Genomic DNA, 19,110 nt, shown 5'->3' on the forward strand with positions numbered 1-19,110 from the left:
ACCTTCTGTTGGCATCATCATCATCATCTGTAAAAGCAAGTGAGGCGATATGGATAAGACATTTTTGAATGGGTGCTCAGCAGTTTTTCTGCCACTTATTGTTGCAGTGAACTTTCCTTCCTTTTAGTAATTTGGCTCCTTCTTTCTTTCCAGGTCCTTTCAAGCCCTGCAATCATCTGTTTGAAAGCTGGGTCATTCGCCTGGGTGTTTGGTTGATCATGCTGGTTTCTGTGCTATGCAATGGACTGGTTGCAGTGGTTGTCTTTGCCTCGCCAGGCTATCTGTCCCCGATCAAGTTTATCATTGGATCCATTGCTGGAGCCAATATGTTGACAGGGTTATACTGTGCTATTCTAGCGTTTGTGGATGCAGTTACCTTTGGTCATTTTGCAAAATACGGGGCCAGGTGGGAGATGGGTGCAGGATGCCAAGTGACTGGATTCCTGTCTGTTTTTGCTTCAGAAGCTTCCATTCTTCTCTTAACCCTTGCTGCAGTGCAGTGCAGCTTTTCAGTATCATGCATGCGGACGTACGGAAAGGCTCCTTCCTTTGGCACTGTCAAGGCAGGTGCCCTAAGTTGTCTGCTCCTCTCTTCAGTGGCTGCAATGTTGCCCCTCTTCTCCATTGGGGAGTATGGGGCGTCCCCTCTCTGTCTGCCCCACCTGCTTCCTGATGGGAAACCTTCCATGTTAGGTTTCATGGTAGCTTTGGTGCTAATGAATACGCTTTGCTTTCTCATTATCACTGGGACGTACATCCGCCTCTATTGCAACCTGCTGAAAGGTGAATTTGACTCTGTCTGGGACTGTGCTATGATCAAACACGTTGCTTGGCTCATTTTCACCAACTGCCTTCTTTACTGCCCGGTGGCTTTTCTCACCTTCTCTTCCATGCTTAGCCTCATTCTCATCACACCCGAAGTCATCAAGTCTGTGCTTTTGGTGGTGCTACCCCTGCCAGCCTGCGTGAATCCCTTGCTTTATTTACTCTTTAACCCCCATTTTAGAGATGATCTGCGCCTTTTAAAGCAGAAGAGTCAAGTCCAGGAAAGCTGTGCCCAGTCCTGTATTTCTGACGATACAGAGAAGAGCTCATGCGACTCTACCCAAGCTCTTGTTCCTTTCTCCAATATGGATCATATATTTGAAGCACCAGATCTCTTTAGAGTGCCTCCTAGGTGTTCCTCAGTTCTAGATGCCTACAGCTTCTCTTCAGTGACTTTGATCCCTTGCCAGCAAAAAGCAGGTGCCAGAGGACATGTCAGTGGCTTCTCCACCCAACCTTCCTATCTTGCCGAAGATGAGCTGCTAATTGCATCAGAAGGCAGAGAACAGGCGAAGAGCAACCTTTGGATTGCCTTGTTCCCTAAGCCACCTTCAGCAGCCTTCACATCTCATTTATAAGAGCCAATCCACATTTGCTCAGTAAATAAATGAATCGTACAAGATCCTCTCCTGGAGCCACCACCAGCTTGAGCAAGTGGCTCTTCTGGGAGGAATTTCTTCTTCTCAAAACAAGGTCAGCAAAAATGGCAGCAATTCCTCTGCACCCTAGCCTGCTGGGGTCTGCCTCCTCCTCTCTTGCTGCAGCAATGTGAAACCTGATAAGGATATACCTAGCTGCCTAAGAAATTAAGGCACCCCAAATAAAAGTTCATAATTATTGTATATCTATCTGTAGGTCCAAGAAAAATAACAAACTCAGGATAACAAGAACTCTGGCAATTCTGCCCTTTTAGGAATTATACCATTCTATAGCTCTTAGTTTTTATGATAGGTGGATTACTTTAGTCAATAAATATCAACTAAAAAGGACTGAATTGGGAAGAAACATTAATAAAACAATGTGATTTCAACTCTATTCCCATGTTTTTTAACTAAAAAGCAATATTTACATAGCAATGTCTCTGTTTCATAACAATCTTGTCATTTTTTAGAATTGTTGTCAAAAAAGCACATGAATCATAAACAGATTACCCATTCATATTTATTCAATGCACATGTATCCACATGTAGAGACAGGAAAAATTTCCACATAATAATAATAATACAAGGAGACATAGCCACTTTAATCAGTCAAAAACAATCCTACATGTATTTAAAAGTGTTTATTCAGAACCACTAGGAATCAAACTGCAATGATAAAATCAAATAAATAAATGATTCAACAAATAAAGCAGTGATGGTGCAGTGGTTGAATGCAGTATTGCAGGCTAACTCTGCCCACTGCCAGGAGTTCGATACTGATCGGTTGACTCAGCCTTCCATTCTTCTCTTAACCCTTGCTGCAGTGCAGTGCAGCTTTTCAGTATCATGCATGCGGACGTACGGAAAGGCTCCTTCCTTTGGCACTGTCAAGGCAGGTGCCCTAAGTTGTCTGCTCCTCTCTTCAGTGGCTGCAATGTTGCCCCTCTTCTCCATTGGGGAGTATGGGGCGTCCCCTCTCTGTCTGCCCCACCTGCTTCCTGATGGGAAACCTTCCATGTTAGGTTTCATGGTAGCTTTGGTGCTAATGAATACGCTTTGTTTTCTCATTATCACTGGGACGTACATCCGCCTCTATTGCAACCTGCTGAAAGGTGAATTTGACTCTGTCTGGGACTGTGCTATGATCAAACACGTTGCTTGGCTCATTTTCACCAACTGCCTTCTTTACTGCCCGGTGGCTTTTCTCACCTTCTCTTCCATGCTTAGCCTCATTCTCATCACACCCGAAGTCATCAAGTCTGTGCTTTTGGTGGTGCTACCCCTGCCAGCCTGCGTGAATCCCTTGCTTTATTTACTCTTTAACCCCCATTTTAGAGATGATCTGCGCCTTTTAAAGCAGAAGAGTCAGGTCCAGGAAAGCTGTGCCCAGTCCTGTATTTCTGACGATACAGAGAAGAGCTCATGCGACTCTACCCAAGCTCTTGTTCCTTTCTCCAATATGGATCATATATTTGAAGCACCAGATCTCTTTAGAGTGCCTCCTAGGTGTTCCTCAGTTCTAGATGCCTACAGCTTCTCTTCAGTGACTTTGATCCCTTGCCAGCGAAAAGCAGGTGCCAGAGGACATGTCAGTGGCTTCTCCACCCAACCTTCCTATCTTGCCGAAGATGAGCTGCTAATTGCATCAGAAGGCAGAGAACAGGCGAAGAGCAACCTTTGGATTGCCTTGTTCCCTAAGCCACCTTCAGCAGCCTTCACATCTCATTTATAAGAGCCAATCCACATTTGCTCAGTAAATAAATGAATCGTACAAGATCCTCTCCTGGAGCCACCACCAGCTTGAGCAAGTGGCTCTTCTGGGAGGAATTTCTTCTTCTCAAAACAAGGTCAGCAAAAATGGCAGCAATTCCTCTGCACCCTAGCCTGCTGGGGTCTGCCTCCTCCTCTCTTGCTGCAGCAATGTGAAACCTGATAAGGATATACCTAGCTGCCTAAGAAATTAAGGCACCCCAAATAAAAGTTCATAATTATTGTATATCTATCTGTAGGTCCAAGAAAAATAACAAACTCAGGATAACAAGAACTCTGGCAATTCTGCCCTTTTAGGAATTATACCATTCTATAGCTCTTAGTTTTTATGATAGGTGGATTACTTTAGTCAATAAATATCAACTAAAAAGGACTGAATTGGGAAGAAACATTAATAAAACAATGTGATTTCAACTCTATTCCCATGTTTTTTAACTAAAAAGCAATATTTACATAGCAATGTCTCTGTTTCATAACAATCTTGTCATTTTTTAGAATTGTTGTCAAAAAAGCACATGAATCATAAACAGATTACCCATTCATATTTATTCAATGCACATGTATCCACATGTAGAGACAGGAAAAATTTCCACATAATAATAATAATACAAGGAGACATAGCCACTTTAATCAGTCAAAAACAATCCTACATGTATTTAAAAGTGTTTATTCAGAACCACTAGGAATCAAACTGCAATGATAAAATCAAATAAATAAATGATTCAACAAATAAAGCAGTGATGGTGCAGTGGTTGAATGCAGTATTGCAGGCTAACTCTGCCCACTGCCAGGAGTTCGATACTGATCGGTTGACTCATCCTTCCATCCTTCCAAGGTCAATAAAATGAGGATCCAGATTGTTAGGGGCAATATGCTGATTCTGTAAGCTGCTGTAAAGAGTGCTATAAAGCACTATGAAGTGATATACGTATAAGTCTGAAAGTTTGGTACTACCGGTATTGCTAGTGCAGTGACCATTCATAAAAAATTCAACTAGCCTGAGGTTTAAGCTTGAACATAGTGCTATAAAAATTTGGTTTAGAAAATTTAATTTTTTAATTGCTTTTTTTTCAGTGTAAGACTAGAAAAGTCATACAGCTTGTCTTCCCAAAGATAAATCATTCATTATGAGAGCAACATAGGATAATCTAGACCTAGATCCCATTGTATTCAATCGAAGCATCTAGAGGGTTTATGTACAAATAATTTTGTCTAGCACTATTGCTAAATTCATTCTTAGAAGGTACTTTAAATGTTCTCAGGCACTTAAAAGCTACAGGTTGATGGTATATCCCCAGATTAACTACTCATTCTTTTTTTCTAAGAAAGATAGATATCAATACTAATTAATAATGTAGGTAGAATATAGGACGTGAGGTTTTTTTCATGGAATTCTTATTAACATTTTAGAGTTCTGAAGGGCTTTACAGACTATAGTGGTAAGTCTGTTTTCATAAAGGAGAGAAAACTGAAAATATGGAAGGTAAACTGGGGAATGTTACATACAGTCCTGGTGTTTTTTCCTTCTATCTCCTCAAAACTGATCTTATTAAAATAATAATCCTGGTTACTGCAGTTGTGATGTTTTGTGAAGAATCCTGGTTTCCACAATTTCACTTTCATAAAAGGATAAAAATGAAAACAGGCTGTTTGGCTGGGAATTATATAGTACAGTCCCAAATATGATTATTTAGAAAACTGTCCCACTGAATTCAGTGAAATCCCTTTCTAGAGAAAAATTATTAACTGTTGCTTAATAATTACTGATCTCCAAAAATAGGCAATAACACAAATGTTATTGTATTGTATAATATTCTCAACACACTAAACCCAGTTCAAAATTTTGAAGTTTGGCTGAATTACCATCACAATAGAAAATGGTTATATTTAATAAATTTTGGCTACAATTATATACACATTAACCAAATGGATTTCTGTGTAGACAGAGTCCACATCCTAATTATTTTTTGAAATTTATATGTATGTGTAGTCAACTTATGACCACAATTGAGCCTGGAAGTTTGGTTGTAAGTTGCAATCATTAGGTGGGTCTCCATGTCACCTTGCTCAATTTTATGATCATTTTTACAACCATAAATTACTATGGTTGTTAAGAGAATCACATGGTTGTTAAATGTCTTTAAGCAAATCCAGTGTATCCAAAGGGTGTTTTTTGTCATTTTCTACTATAACATCAGGTTCAGCCAGCAACCAATGAATCAAAATTTGGTTCATCTGAAAAACCAGACCCTGCATTGATGGGAAAACACTAGAGTATTTTACACACGCGCACACACATTTCTTGAGTCTTTTGTTAATCGTTCAATATCTTGATCTCTGCTGTCTTCCTGACAAATAAATGCACTTATTAAAAATACGAAACATGTAGCCAAATTATTCCAGGTTCTTTGGGTTTGGATATCATTTGAATTATTTTGATTTTGTATCTCATGACAGAACATTTATTTTCATCTTCTATCAAATAAGATTAAACCAGACAATATTTAGAATAATTATCCTCTTAGTTGCTGCTAAGTCAGGATCAAATAACTCATCAAAATGATTTCATCAAAATGATTTTAAATGTCGTGTGTGCTTTTATCTGTACATACACTGTGCCATAAATGCAATATCCAGCATGTTTGTATATTATGTGTATATTTATATATAGATATATAGATATATATATAGCTACCTTCCCTCTTATAACCCTTATATAAACTCCTAATTTTCTTTTTTGTATATTAATTTGTAAAACATTCTTTATTGAAGACCACATAGAAAAATAAAAATAACAAATTTTATACTATTTTTGACTTTGATTACAAAACTGCAACTTATCTATTATACAATGTTAATATATGAACTAACATTGCATATGTCCCTCATAAGACATGTATTTGTTGGTCTTATAGAAAAGGAAAAGCATGTTTATTGTTTTTATATAAGGGGCTAATCTCCAGTATTACCTGTATCTGTCTCCCTGCTTATGGTTTATGTAATCTTTCTAAAAAGGCTGTTATGTTTTTGGCTGCATTAACCCATGTTGCAAGTCTTATCGTGTTCTCTTCCCCCTGAATCCCCAAAAAACGGTCTGATACAACGTATTTACCTGGTTTCAGATGATTGGATTATTCCAAAAAGGAAATTACATTCTAGGAACTGTCTTTTTGGGGATTATTAAATAGGAAGTGGAATTTGAAGACAGTGAAATAAATAAGATTTAATAAATAAATAAATAAAATTGATGGTAACAAATAAGATTGACCAAAGGATATCCATGATCTGGTCATGTGTGTGTGCATGCACATGTATGTATATGCTGAGAACTACTAAATGGCCAGATATATTGAAGTATGCTAGGCAAGGAGAAAATGAAAATTCCTCAAGTAAAATGTTTGTCATACAGAAAGATAAAAAATAGACTACACCTTAAACAAAAATAGCAAATTTTTGCTATTCCTTACTTTAATAAGGAACTTTATCTTGACAGCAGATAGATAAACTATCTAGCTAAACTAAACTTGAGGCATCACACATATCCTCTCAGAAAACTCCCTCTCCCCTCCCCCCAAAAAAATTATCTCAGCTTTTACTATTCATGTATATAGTTCAATGAAGATGAATAAATGAGCACTCTTCCTTTAATGTCACTTGGGTTTAAAGAGGGCTTAAGTGCAGTATTAATAGTCTGTGATTTCAGATAACTGAAAAAATAAACATGTAGATCAATCAATATAATTAAATCTATAGGAACTGGAATGTTAAGTAAGCTCATCATTTTTTTCAACACTTCTCTTTTTAAAACATTTAAATAATACTGCAATCAAGAACATGAAATACTGAAAACTACAAATGTACATAAAATAATTGGAAATATCAAAGTAAGTACTTAGAACATGGTGGGAAATAATAAAATCACAAATCTACAATTGGGAAGCATAAAAATATTTAGAATATGGTAGGGGATAATAAATCCACAGGTTACATGGGCTTTGTCAAGGAAGCGTCTAAAAATCAGAGTAAGAAACTGAAGACATGTATAATGGTCTGTGGGAATACTTTTGAGAGACAGGAGGAGGAAGAGCCCAGCTAAAGCAATAGCCAGGTTAGACACATTTCAGTCCACTGAAGAAATGGTGGTATGGAAAGCACCTCAGAAGGGACCCTTCCTAGTTCCCTGGACAGTAAAGGCAAAGGTGGGGGGGGGAGAGAAATGTGCTTTCCGATTTGCAAGATTTTGTTACTGTACTCTTACAATAAACGTAGTGTTAATACTCGTGGTTGGGTTCTTGTTTGGACTAGCTCACAGGGCTGACTGCACAAGCCAAAAAGTGGATTAATAAGCAGACTTAAGAAATTGGGGGAAGACAAAGTTTAATGTTTGCTTAAAAAAAAGTCTTTGTTCTATGCAAGGGAAAAGATAGACACATGGCACACAACTGGGACTTTAGCAGAAACTGGAATTTTTTTCCCCCAAACAAAATCATAGGGAAAAGGGAGAAAAATTATCAGAGCTGTAAAGCTCTTCATTCAATTTACATAGCTGCCCAACTCACATATGACTCTGGGCATCTTAAACAGTTAAAACACAAAAAAACAATACAAAAATACAGGTAGTCTTGAACTTACAACCATTCATTTGGTTACCATTCAGTTACAATGGCACTGAAAAAGTGACTTACGACTAGTTGCCACACTTACAACCACTGCATGGTCACATGATCAAAATTCGGGTGCTTGGCAAATGACATGTATCCTGTCCCAGGGTCATGTAAGCACCAGTTATAACCTTCCTACTGGCTCCCGACAAGCAAAATTGATGGGGGAAGCCAGATTCATTTAACTACAGCGATTTTTTTTAAAGGAAGCATATAATAAGAAACATCCCTTAAGATTAAGTAGCCGCAAAGATACTTAAGATAAAATTCTTCTAGCACCTTATCTATATCTAAACATCTGACGATTCTAAAAGAGGTATATAGCTGAAATTAAACATTTGGATTCCCAAATTATATAAAATGAGAAATGATAGGAATTTCTCTAATGTAGTCTGTATAACAGCAGCTTTTCTGCAGTGTAATTTCATATCACATAAAAATATACCGTAGATCTGCTAGAAAGAAAGCTAAAAGTCAGGTGGGAAAAATCCCCAAGCCCAAATGAGGTAAATGTCAAGCATTCATATGGATTTGACAGTTCCTCTCTCCATCTAATCAACTCTTCTACAACAATTTTTCCTACTAATGAAAATATGCTTATAGGTCAAATACTGTATGTGTATGTATGTATTCACCTTGAGTTTGAAATGTTCAGATGAATATGCAGCTTGCCAAAAATAGAGTATGACTTACAAGATAGCTGAAGAACAGCAAAATATATACATTTTTATATTTATTCATACTGTAGCAAGCAAAGATGAAGAAACCACACAGTCTTTTAACTATCAAAAGAAACTGTTTACAATCCATTCATAACTTCAGCCATAACAAATTCAAATTATTATGTATTCTTGCTTTCATTCTAAATATACGTAAAGTGCAGTGGAACATACTCTTTATAGAAAGATTTAAAGTACGTTACAGAAATAATGTAAGATTTTATTTTAAAAAAACAGACATATGCCACACTGAACATCATGACACTGATACAGTAAGACTACCATTTCATAATCAGTAAACAGTACATCAGTTACATTAAGCCTATTTAAAAGATGGAAAATTAGACAAAGAACGAACAGTGATAACCAGTGAAATACTATAGCAGGAAATCATTACGTTTCTAAGCGACATTTTTTGGACAATCCACTGATATTGCTTCCTTTCCTCTTCTGGGAAATACTGGAATCTTTTGGCAACTCAGCCTGGCTTTTGTGATTCTCTTCATTGGTGATTTCTAAAGACTGAAAGAGTATCAAAGAAAAACAATGAGATGGGAAAGAGTGTTTCATTCTCTATCCCCAGTTATTCAAAGAATGAATAACTTTATTCATATCTTGCAAGAATGTAAGCTTCACAGATTAGAATTTCAGAATCAATTTTCTGCTCTTTAAATATATGGACACTATATTTTTGCAACTCACTACAGATTCTTTAGGCACTCTATTTTACAATTATCAATTTTAGTAGCACAAACAGCAGGGGGGGAAATTTTCCTTCATTGTTTCCTATCACAGAATTATATTTGTGTCCTGAATGAATAAATTATTTTCTGACACTCCTGCATATGAAATCCATAATACTTTGCAAATCATAAAAGTTTTTATATACTTTCTGTACATCTTTATTACAATGACTGAAATTTTCACAAAGGCCAGTCAGGGAGAAATTCTGGAAAGAAATATCACTATAAAAGAAATACAAACAGAAAGTCCCTTTTACAATTTTGAAATACAAAAAATAAATTTTTAATTTCTGAGTTTTCTTTAGTTACAAGAAAAAAGCACTACTACAATATTATATTTTTTAAGGACCAGGTGCCTCCTGGTGTTTCAACTGAGTAACTACAATACTTTTTTCTCCCTAGTAATTGTGTACAAACTAGTAAGTTTGTACACAAATAAAACACATTGTTATTTAATAAAAGCTACTTTATACTCTTTGCAAAACAGGCATTCTCTTAAATTAAAAGTCCACACTGACTATCATATCCAAATATGAATATACATATTTAGATATTCAAACATATATACACGTGTACCAGTGTATTATTTCTACACTGTTGTCTTACTCTCAGGTCCATGTACTCTAATTCACTTTTTTCTCAAACAGACACACACTTTCAATGTTTCTCCCATTATGACTGCTGTAAGCAGAGTAGGAAGCCTAGTCTATCAACTCTCCAACTGTCACTCCTGAATCCTTCCTTTGTTGGGAAAAGCAAAAGGAGTCAACGTACAGCAGGTTGCTTTTACTTCCTTGGAAGAAAAGTTAAACTACTAAAACTGGTCCCTTCTGCCCATTGACCTGGAACCTGGATCATGCAGAACCAACATGTAGCTGAGGGGCTGCATACGCTTGTTTATTGGAACAGAGAAAATATTTTTGCTACAGATGTTCACAGTTGTTCGTTATAATTCAGCTCCAATCTTCTCTAAAGTATAATTCAAAAGTTTCCTGTTATCCAAATCCTACTATACTGCCTCAAGTGAGGAAATGTACTGGAAAGATGAATGAAGAATATCAGGATTGTATGCCAAGACATGACAATCATTTAGTGCAAAAAGCAGACACCTATATCAGAAAGCAGAGTTCATCCATCTATCGATTCATTCAATTAAAATTAAAATTAAAATATTAAAAGTTAAATATTAAAACCAAGATGATGGCAGCCTCAGGATGGGAATCTTCCTGTCAGTCACCCCCAATGTAGCAAGCCTCTGTCGGGGCCGTAGGCCAAGCAGCGCAGCAGGCTTTAGAAGGCCAAGAGTGTATTAATTACTGCTCAGATCCACCTATAATCCACCAGATCATCCTGGTGGTATTTACTACCAGAAAAGGCAAGTATCGAATAAACAACTAGCTGCCCTAATAGTCTCAAGGACCCTGTCCACTTCCTCAGGTCCAACTGGATCAAACTGTTCTCAGATAACTGGTTAAATATACTCCCTAAAATAAAGAATTTCAGAGAACTGTTAAGAGTTAAGAAGCAGCTTTAAAGTTATATTTATAAACTGTAATTTCTAACAGTTGCTGAACCAATGGTCATAAGTCAAGAACTACCTATATTTTCCTCATATATTAAGCATGTAACTGAATCACATACCTAATAGAATTCCAAATAAAATATGGTTGTAATAGAATAAATTCAAAATTCTTCTTACCCAAGGCATGTTTTACAAGATCAGGCACTAATACAATAAGCTGTCAGTTGAAAAAACTCTGGATTTTTCCTTGACATTTTGAATTATACTAACCTGGCCAGGAACCCAAACTCCTCTTCTACTGCCATCCCAGGAAACACTTTTGTTTTCCTGGCAAAGATAAATTCCAGGATATGTACACCATGGCACATTCAGGACACTACAACTACACAAACTCATTTACAGGAAGATAGGCAATTATGCAATTGAGATTTCACTCACAGCAAGACTGCACATGTGAAAATTAACCAACACCCCATTCCTTTGTAACAGAAGTAATGTATTTCTTACCATTGTTGTCTGGCTTGCATATTTTTCTGTCCATTGTCTGGCATTTTTGAGAAATGCTTGCTTGTTGTATTTATACTCCGAAGACTAGACATAATAAAAAAGGGCGAGAAAAGGATAATTATGGCCTTTCATCTCAACATATAGTTATATTTAATGGCAGATTTATCTGACAACATGGAAGACTTCACCTTATAGATATATACATAAAGGCTAAACTTTTAAAGAGGCCTTAATAGTTTATATACTGCATATAACATGTGTGAATTTTGTAGCATGAACATTGAAAAATTCTATTAGCATGTTTTATTATGCCATAAATTATATTCACTGACTTTCTATCTGAAGAGTATTGTGCAAATAAATAAGAAAAAAATCACAAAGTATCTCCTTGTAAACCAGGCAATTTAAATTTCTAAAGTATAGTATATTTCAATTAAATATAATATAATATAATATAATATAATATAATATAATATAATATAATATAATATAATATAATATAATATAATATAATATAATATAATATAATATAATATAATATAATATAAATAAAAGAATGAAACCTACTATATCAGCCATTAGAGGGTCATCAGGATTAGGTTCATTCATGAGGATCTGGATGGAAGTTAGCAAAGTAGCAATGTTCAGGGATGGCCTCCAAGCACCCTTACATGCAAGAATAGAAGACAAAATATATTGGAGACAAGTAAGTTACCCTCCAAGATTTTTCAAATATTATTGCAGACTGAATGTTTTAATTGCCTCCCAAGTTATAGAAGTATGTTCCACAGTAAAAAGTTGCAGAGTAATCTCGCCTCTTAATGAACATTCATTTCTTTACCTTCTAACCAGTTAGGCATATATTTTTTCTAAGGCAGCCCTAAGTTACTCAGTTTTTTTTGTTTTTTTTATTTGAATTTATATCCCGCCCTTCTCCGAAGACTCAGGGCAGCTTACATTGTGTTAAGCAATAGTCTTCATCCATTTGTATATTATATACAAAGTCAACTTTATTGCCTCCAACAATCTGGGTCCTCATTTTACCTAACTTATAAAGGATGGAAGGCTGAGTCAACCTTGGGCCTGGTGGGACTTGAACTTGAAGTAATTGCAAGCAGCTGTTAATAACAGACAGACTTAGTCTGCTGAGCCACCAGAGGCCCCACCAGAGTTAAGTTTAGGTACTCATTAGTTTTCTTTTCCAATATTCAATGGCTCCTAGAAATCATGTAATATGCTTAATATAGATTGAGCTTAATAGGTGGATGGAAGGAAGCAAATTCTGTACACTCTGATGTATTTTTTTAAAAAGGCAACATTGATAACTTTCTAGTTTGTAGGTTTATGGTTCCGGCTGTAGTTTATAGCTTTATGGATGCTATATCCATGAATAGTAATTCATGTGTACGGTAAAATAAACATATTGTAAAAATATCACTTCACACATAAGGCTCCTAAGTTTCTCAACAAAATTACTTCAGGACAAACCCAGCAAGTGATCTCTTTGTAGCAATATGCATGCCAGAGACTGCATCCTGCACAGATAAAGCCATTTATATCAGTAATCATAGGAGCTGTCATAGATCTCCATGTTAGTGTAATTTTATCTAAAATGATAAAGCATCAGTCCCCCCAGATAGAGTAGGCTTGGAAATCAGAGGAGCTAATGCTAGTTTTATTAGAATGTTATAGTAGCAGAATCTCAAAAGTTTAAATGTGATTTCCTTCCCTTTATCTTCATGAAAACTAAGCTACCCAAAGTCATTGGAAATGAGATGGGCAGCAAATAAATTTTATAAATAAATAAAATAAAAACCAAGGAGAGTCATGACTGAGACTCCTTCTCAAATTACATTTCTGCCCCAGGCCAGATTTTAACTGACCATTATCTTGGTTGAGGTTCTTCCTCCTGTTCCTCAAGGTTATTTCTTCTGCCTATTTCAGATAATAAAGCTACAGATAAAATTAAAGTCCTGTTGTCACAGGACTTTAGAAGAAAAGAATGCAATCCCTGCTATTCATTATTCCAGAGTGTTATAAATTTCATCCCAGTAAAACCATCCTTGGAGAATTAGATTTTTAAACTAATGTTTCTGGGCGATTCTCTTAAGGATAATAGAACTGCAACTTACAATACTGTAGAAGCGATGCAATGCATTACCTTGGGTGGTAATCTAAGAACATCCAGGCAAATTCTTCCAGCTGAATCAATGTTGGGATGGTAAATGGGAGTAAGAAAGCGCATTTTTGGAGGTTCAAATGGATACCTATTTCAGAAATAGTTCTCATTATTAGAAAAGGAAGATTTTTTTAACGGGTTACAATCTGTTCTTTATTCCCAAGTCATTTTTCAACTTATAAATCCCAATTACTTGTTACTGAATTTACTAGAGTTTATTGACAACTTTCTGGTTCCTAGTCCAATCTTTTGAAGATTCATAGATAATATGTCCCTTTTATATGGCTATTTGTTTTAAATTTCAAAAACTCAGAATCAACATTATACCTTTCAGGAACAATTACTTCCAAGGCAAAAACTCCTTTTTCATATGGGGTATTTGTACATCCTAGTATTTCTAAAAGAAAGATATAAATTGTGTTAACATTGACCTCTTTAAGTAACTGTTGCGCTTACTGTAAAAACAGAGTTAGATTTAAGAAGTATAGTCTAGTAATCTCTTTAACATCTATTCTATTCAAGAAATTCAGCTGAAAAGGAACAAAGAAGAGCACCAAAGAGTCTGATAATTACTGATTATTCAAAGTTGGAAAGTAAAGTAGGATACATTCAACAGTGAATTTCAACAATTTCAAGTACAGGGTTTCTGGCTAAGGAAAAAAAAACACAATAGGAACTACAGCAATTACTTGAAAAGGGAGCAACTTTTCTATTTCCTGTTATAAAATGATCAATTATTTTTCTATTTTTTGCATATATACACAGAAACACACAGACACATCTTTCTTCTACATTAGCAAAATAGGTTTCTTTATTTTGAAGATAAATGTGTTGGGGGGCGGGGGGGTGGAGCCAGAATAGGAAAAAATCATATGGACTCAAATTTATTAAGTATCAATACATCCAGGATAAACAGATTAATGAGAATGTTCTTATTTAAAAAGGATTGAAACCTATAGAAAATGAAATCTCGGAAAACAGACATGTGCGACTGTTTTAATTATTAATGTTTAACTACTTTCTGAAATTATAAGTAAATTATGACAGCTGTTACTTTTTCAGTTTTAAGATTGAGTTAATTCTTAAATACATTTTAAGTTGTTTATACACTTTGTAAATACACTATTGTTATAGTATATTATTAGCTATTGCTAAATAGAGACATCTGATGTGCCTTAGATTCAGTTGCAAAGATTCTTCATAGAACATAATGGCACACACAACATGCAACGGCTTTATAAAACAATCAGACTCTGATTTTGCCGTATGTTTTATAGTACCCTTTTGGAGTCAAATCCAAAGAGGGCCTCTGTGGCTCAGGCTGCTAATGCAGTCTGTTATTAACAGCAGCTGCCTGCAATTACTGCAGGTTCTAGTCCCACCAGGCCCAAGGTTGACTCAGCCTTCCATCCTTTATAAGGTAGGTAAAATGAGGACCCAGATTGTTGGGGGCAATAAGTTGACTTTGTATATAAATATATAAATAGAATGAAGACTATTGCTAACATAGTGTAAGCCGCCCTGAGTCTTCGGAGAAGGGCGGGATATAAATGCAAATAAATAAAAAAAAGACCTAACAAGCTTTCCAGTAAAGCAGGCCCTGAAAGTTATTCAAGGGAAGAAAAGAATAAATTATGCAAAATAAGTGAATATCTATAAAAAATATAATTAACTGCATAATTCAAGATCATACAATTAATTTGTAAAATTCATTTAGTCACATTTATAAATCCTCTAAATGACTGATACCAAGCAATCAGCAATGTCAATTGATAATCATCATCATTCAAAACAAACTCAATCATCAGAACACAGAATGAGGGCTTGTTTAGCCTCATCTATTAAGAACTCTATGATGTGCTCACTTTAAATTACAGATATGTATTATTTTATCAAAGTACAAATTCTTTCATTTCAAGAAAAAAATTATTTTGTCCAATAATTATTCCCATTTGGTCCTGGAATCGCTAGATATTTCCATCCTATGATGTTAAAATATATTCAGTGAAATCTACTCTCAAAGAAATTTAGGTTTAATTTGAAATAAATAAGACATGCACGTATGGATACTGAAACCAGATAATTGATTTCAAATTTTAATTTAATAACAAAAAATATAGAGATTGTATGTCTTAACAATTGTAATGTTTGACATAGGTTATATGAGGCCCTATTTTCTTGCAAAGTAATTTGCTATAATAATTAGTACATTTGTTCGAGGGATAAACACTGAGAAGTTCAGTTAACTCAGGTGGTACCAAAGGGGGAACAAGCATACACAAGTGACAAGGATAAGGGTTGTAAAATATGCTTATCAATTTCACAGATGACCGAGAGATTAGAAGGATAGCACATGTTTTATAGGGCAGGATTGCAGTTCAAAAGGATTTTAACAGCTGAAACAGATAGAAACTATTAAGATGAATTTCAGTAGAGATAATGCAAACTTCTACATTTAGATTAAAAAATCAAAGTTATAGGTTATACTGAGCAGCATTATATGAACAAAAGAATTTGAATGTGTTAGTGCAGTGTTGGCAAACCTTTTCAGCACCAAGTGCCGAAACTGGAGTGTGTGCATGTAGGGGAGCGCCAGAAACTGGAAGAGCTCCCTGAAGCACACACACCAGAAACCTGGTCTTCTGGTTTCTGACGTGCATGCGCATGCAAAGACCAACTGTCCAGCGTTCCCATGCACACAAAGACGACCTGACCAGAAGAGCAACAGGCAATGCTGGCGTGCCCAGAGAGATGGCTCTGCGTGCCACTTCTGGTTCACCATCACGGTCTTAGTGCATCACAAATTGAGCCTCAGTGAACAATGTGATGCACTGCAAAAAAGCAAAAGTATTCATAGGCCACAGAAACATAAACGTAAGATCAAGAGAAGTTATGGTTCCACATCTACAATATTGCATCTAGTTGTGGCACTGGACATTGGGCAGATCAGTGACAAAGTACTTTGAGTCAGAGTACAGTGGACAGTCACCAAGATGATAAGAATTCAGGAAGAAAACACTTATGGGGAAAATTGGCAGGTTTTAGGTGGCCTGGAAAAATTATGAAGAAACATAACAGCTGTTTTCAAATGTCTGAAGGGCTGTCATTTAGAAGGTAGGACAGAATTATCCAGAGTTGTTGCAAAAGACATGACATGAAACAGTAAGTTGAAATTACACAGGCTTCATTTGAGCATTTAAAAAGTCCTAATGGTAAAAGCTATTTAACAATGGAACAGACTGCTCTACAAAATGATGGACTCTCTTGCTGAAGACTAGATGGTCATCCATCCATTGGGGATGCCCATTGTAATAGATTCTGCACTGGACAGAGTGTTTGACCACATTATCTTCAAGGTCCCTTTCAATTCTTGCATTCTACGCTATATGAGTCTAAAAAGCCTGAAAGGAAATTTATATTTACAGTGAAGCTAGAACTGTAAAAAATAAGACTTCTAAGCAACATACATTAAAAAGATGATTCAACAGCAACCTAAAAATAAATAGAATCTAATATATTTGTATTTGCAGTATATACATACGGGCTTGAAGATCATTTATGTGATTTCCATTCTGCCAGCAGGTAATTCCTGGTGGTGGCTCTGTGGCCAATAACTGCAGCTCTCTCTTCAGCCGTGAAGCCCTTTGCATTGCACTGCAATGACATAAGCAAAAACATTACATCATTTAGTTCCTTTCTTTTCAGTTCCCTTATATCTTCCTCAAATCATAAATTTTAGTATAAGGAATAAACTTTCATGAGCAGCAGTTCACTTATTCAGTAATTGCATCTCACAAAAGCTTAAACACCTTACAATAAAATGCATCAGTCTTGAAAGTACTATCAGGATCTTTCTGATTTTTAGCTACTATTGACTAACCTAACTCACAACTACAATATCACAAATCTTGCAATAATCCTTAATATTATAATATAAGTAGTTTATTTAAAAGGAGACGCAGGATGTACAGAACAATTAAAGCATTTTTTTATCTGAAACTACTAATTCAGACTTCATAATAACTAGTCATTGATAAATTATCAAAGTAATTTCTTAACTGGCCTTAGATAGGACACCGAAAAGTGGATGTTTCAGATGTGAAACTGTGGCACCTTTCCTCCTGCCCAGTCTCTTCTGTTAGGCAAATTATTAAAATGGTAAAACGAATAAATCTAAGTGAAATAACCCAAAGATGCTTACTCCATGGCTTTGAAGTTTTGAAATTATGGAACCTGTAACCCTATACTTATCAACAGCATCATATTAAGGAAGTCTTTTCATTGATCAAGTATTCAAGGTTGGGGCTGGTGCCCTCCCTTTTCTTATTTCCCCAGTGTGTCTGCCCAAGGAAATGAGGGACCAGAAGAGTTTGCCCCAAGGAGTAACCCCAGTTTAATGAGATTACCATCCTCCCCAACACTTAGACTTTATTAATGCACACCAATTAGTATACATTAAAAGGAAACTTCGTTGCATACAGCTGTCAAAAGGACACCACTTCCAATATACACTACATAAAAACGACAAAATAAATACCAAATTATGCATATACTCAATTATATTATATTATATATTATATTATATAATATTATATTATATTATATTATATTATATTATATTACACACACGAAGAGAGGCAATTTAATAGTAACGTGAAGGTTTTAACATACACACCTTAAACTATGGTCGTCTTCCTCCCCACCTCCCTCCACCACGAACCCTCTCGGGACCCAGCGCACTCAAGTCTTTGCTCGGAGCAACGGGACTACGATCCTGGAGAGTAAAGCTGCCTCCTACGAAGGGAAGGAGTTGGCCTCGCTCGTTTTTCGCCTCTGGAAGACGGCAGGAGTCCAAGAACAGAAGACAGGAGTCTGAATGCGTTCCCCCCTCTAACAGCTCCGAAAAGGCCCCGCTGAGCTCAGAAGCCAAGCTGAGGGAAAACTTCGGAAAAGCGCGCCACAAATTCCCAACCAGCAAGAGCCAAGATGTCGTAACGGCCGGCAATGTGACCGGCTGAAAAAAATGCCCTTCAAGATCTGACTCTATGCCGATTGGCTATTACAAAAAATGGTTCCCGCCTCAGGAATTTAAATCAGCGGACAGGAGGATTTTTAAGAGGAACTTGTCACTTGGTTAAGGCTTCCGGTTCGGGGCTGTAGGGAGGGTATAACGAATAAATTCATATATCCTTGCCTAATGCTTTACAGCTGCAACTATCCTCACACAACCATAACTCTGTGAATTTAAACGCCTGTCTTAATTGCTATTATATTCGCACAGCGATGGTTGAATGGCAATCGGCGCTCTATTGTGAATCGCTAGGAAGAAGAAATGGTGTGTGTTTTTTTAATTTCATTTTGTCACAACGGTATACACAAACATTGTCGTAAGTAAAAAAAACATATCATGAAGAATATATATATGTTTTCTGAGGTTTGGATTCCAGAGAAATAAGATTACCAAACTAATCCAAAAAGAACCCCCCACTAAAATCGAAGACAGAGAACAAGAAAACGGCACAGCCCTCTTTCCATATATAAAA

The 19,110-nt window shown here is 36.1% G+C and overlaps 3 protein-coding genes across 4 annotated transcripts in view; 2 read left to right on the forward strand and 1 right to left on the reverse strand.

The window, feature by feature from the left end:
• The window catches only part of LGR6 (leucine rich repeat containing G protein-coupled receptor 6), a 170,133-nt gene extending 167,872 nt beyond the window's left edge, over window positions 1–2,261 (forward strand). For both annotated transcript variants that reach the window (XM_058175930.1, XM_058175929.1), the window contains exon 16: window positions 154–2,261. In XM_058175930.1, coding sequence (XP_058031913.1) covers window positions 154–1,403 — 1,250 coding nt within the window. In that variant the 3' untranslated portion in view covers window positions 1,404–2,261. The remainder of the gene's footprint in view (window positions 1–153) is intronic.
• LOC131195061 (leucine-rich repeat-containing G-protein coupled receptor 6-like) lies at window positions 2,000–5,568 on the forward strand. Its single transcript, XM_058176688.1, has 2 exons — window positions 2,000–2,011; window positions 2,260–5,568. Exons 1-2 carry the CDS (start codon window positions 2,000–2,002, stop codon window positions 3,196–3,198), a joined length of 951 nt encoding a protein of 316 aa, XP_058032671.1. The 3' UTR covers window positions 3,199–5,568.
• Window positions 5,569–7,484: 1,916 nt separating this feature from the next.
• UBE2T (ubiquitin conjugating enzyme E2 T) lies at window positions 7,485–18,575 on the reverse strand. Its single transcript, XM_058175932.1, has 7 exons — window positions 18,243–18,575; window positions 17,109–17,221; window positions 13,895–13,964; window positions 13,550–13,655; window positions 11,956–12,054; window positions 11,389–11,472; window positions 7,485–9,138 (listed from the first exon to the last, which is right to left on the reverse strand). The coding sequence occupies exons 2-7, from the start codon at window positions 17,215–17,217 to the stop codon at window positions 9,010–9,012; spliced, it is 597 nt and encodes a 198-aa protein (XP_058031915.1). The 5' UTR covers window positions 17,218–17,221; window positions 18,243–18,575; the 3' UTR covers window positions 7,485–9,009.
• Window positions 18,576–19,110: the final 535 nt, after the last annotated feature.

This window comes from Ahaetulla prasina, chromosome 3 (assembly GCF_028640845.1).
Source record: "Ahaetulla prasina isolate Xishuangbanna chromosome 3, ASM2864084v1, whole genome shotgun sequence".
Lineage (NCBI taxonomy): Eukaryota > Metazoa > Chordata > Lepidosauria > Squamata > Colubridae > Ahaetulla > Ahaetulla prasina.